At 36.9% G+C, this 1,835-nt stretch overlaps 1 protein-coding gene across 1 annotated transcript in view; it reads right to left on the bottom strand.

Annotated features, from left to right (window-relative positions):
• Positions 1-524: 524 nt before the first annotated feature.
• Positions 525-1,835, bottom strand: part of LOC102833645 (olfactory receptor 7G2-like) — a 27,318-nt gene continuing 26,007 nt past the window's right edge. Inside the window, exon 2 of the mRNA XM_006877463.1 lies at positions 525-1,521. Within this exon, the coding sequence (XP_006877525.1) occupies positions 525-1,521 (997 nt within the window). The remainder of the gene's footprint in view (positions 1,522-1,835) is intronic.

Consider the following 1,835-nt stretch of genomic DNA (forward strand, 5'->3'; position numbering starts at 1 on the left):
AAATGCCCTTTGTCTGATTAAGATAGCATTCACCCTAGAACATATCTGTAATTTGCATTCAGTAACAGAATTAGATAATGGAAATATAATTATTGAAGCAACTGCCTAACCTGCTACTGGTACATATTTTATGATGACTACATCAAAAAGTCCATTAACAATAGGTCCTGGAAGAAAACTAAATTTTCCCTCTAATATTTATATGTGTCTTATTATATCTGCATCTGCTACAGCAATCTAGAGACGATCAGGAAAACTAATCCTAAGGTGACAGCAACACATGCAGGATTGCTGTCATGTTTCTCTTCATTCCTTACCTTTTAAGCCACGAAAATGAAATAAAACTCTATTATTTGAAGAAATTATTATCTGAGAGTTTTCAAAGTGTTAGCAACACAGGTTTCTTCACTGATGATATTTAAATGTCCTCCAACCAGCTAAACCACTGAGAAAATATAATTACATCATTTTGTAAATGATGAAACTGAATTCAGGTGATGATGATTGTCATTCTCAGGCAAAGCTTATGAATGACAATTCTTTACAATTAATGAATTGTCACAGATCACAGAGTAATGAAAAGAAGGAATCTTTCCAATGAGTTTTCTCAAGCCCATCTTGATGTCTCTGTTCCTTAGGCTATAGATAAAAGGATTCAGCATTTGAGGGACCACAGTGTACATCACTGAGGCTGCTGCTGTCTTTGTGGAAGAGTGTGTAAATACAGAACTGATGTACACACCCGCAGCTGTTCCATAGAATAATAAAATGACCACAAGGTGAGACCCACAGGTAGAAAAAGCTTTATACTTCCCACCAGCTGATGGTATTTTCAAAACAGAGGAGACAAGCTGAGTGTAAGAGAATATGATGCCAGAGAGAGGAACAGCTGTCAATATGCATGCCAAAAAATATAACAGAATGTTGTTGATGAGGGTACTGGAACAGGCGAGCTTGAGGACCTGAGCAAGTTCACAGAAGAATTGAGGGATTTTCAGGTCAGTGCAGAAGGATAGATGAAAAACCATCAGACTGTGGATTAGGGAATCCACCACACTAACAAACAAAGAAAGTAGAATCAACAGGCCACAGAAGCTGGGATTCATGATGACTGTGTACCTCAGTGGGTGACAAATGGCCACATAACGGTCATAAGACATTGCTGCAAGAAGAAAATTCTCAAAGCTAACAAAAACCAGGTCAAAAAAAATCTGGTAAAGACATCCTGTATAAGTGATGCTCTGATTCTGTTTTTGAATGTTCACCAGCATCTTTGGGATGGTAGTTGTGCTCAAACAAATGTCAGTAAAGGAGAGATTGGAGAGAAAGAAGTACATGGGTGTATGTAGGTGTGAATCAGAGCTGACAGTCAATACAATGAGAAGATTTCCAAGCACAGTGACCAGATACATGATCAGGAATAGATTAAAGATGAGAGGCTTCAGTTCTGGATCCTCTGTCAGTCCCAGGAGAAACAACTTTAATGTATCTGTTTCATTTCTGAGCTCTGTGTTGATGAAGCTGATGGAAAGATGGGGTGATAAGACAATGAAATGTGTGGTCAACAGAAAACCTCCTTCTGAAGTAGCATTAGAACAAAAGGGGAATGGAGGTGAAACTGAAAGGGCTATCTTCTGTGTGTATATTATTTGAACACTTTTAAAAAGAAAGTAAAAGAGACCTAAACTATTTTTTCAGAGGGTCAACCATTATTGACTCTAGAAGAGGAATGGATATGGCAATTTAATTTTTATTGCCTTCTCTTTTATAATCATTTAAAATATTTAGTAATTTTAAAAATAGAAATATATAGACTTGGCAAACTGCCTGATGAA

This window comes from Chrysochloris asiatica, unplaced genomic scaffold, assembly GCF_000296735.1.
Source record: "Chrysochloris asiatica unplaced genomic scaffold, ChrAsi1.0 scaffold00502, whole genome shotgun sequence".
In the NCBI taxonomy this organism is placed as follows: domain Eukaryota; kingdom Metazoa; phylum Chordata; class Mammalia; order Afrosoricida; family Chrysochloridae; genus Chrysochloris; species Chrysochloris asiatica.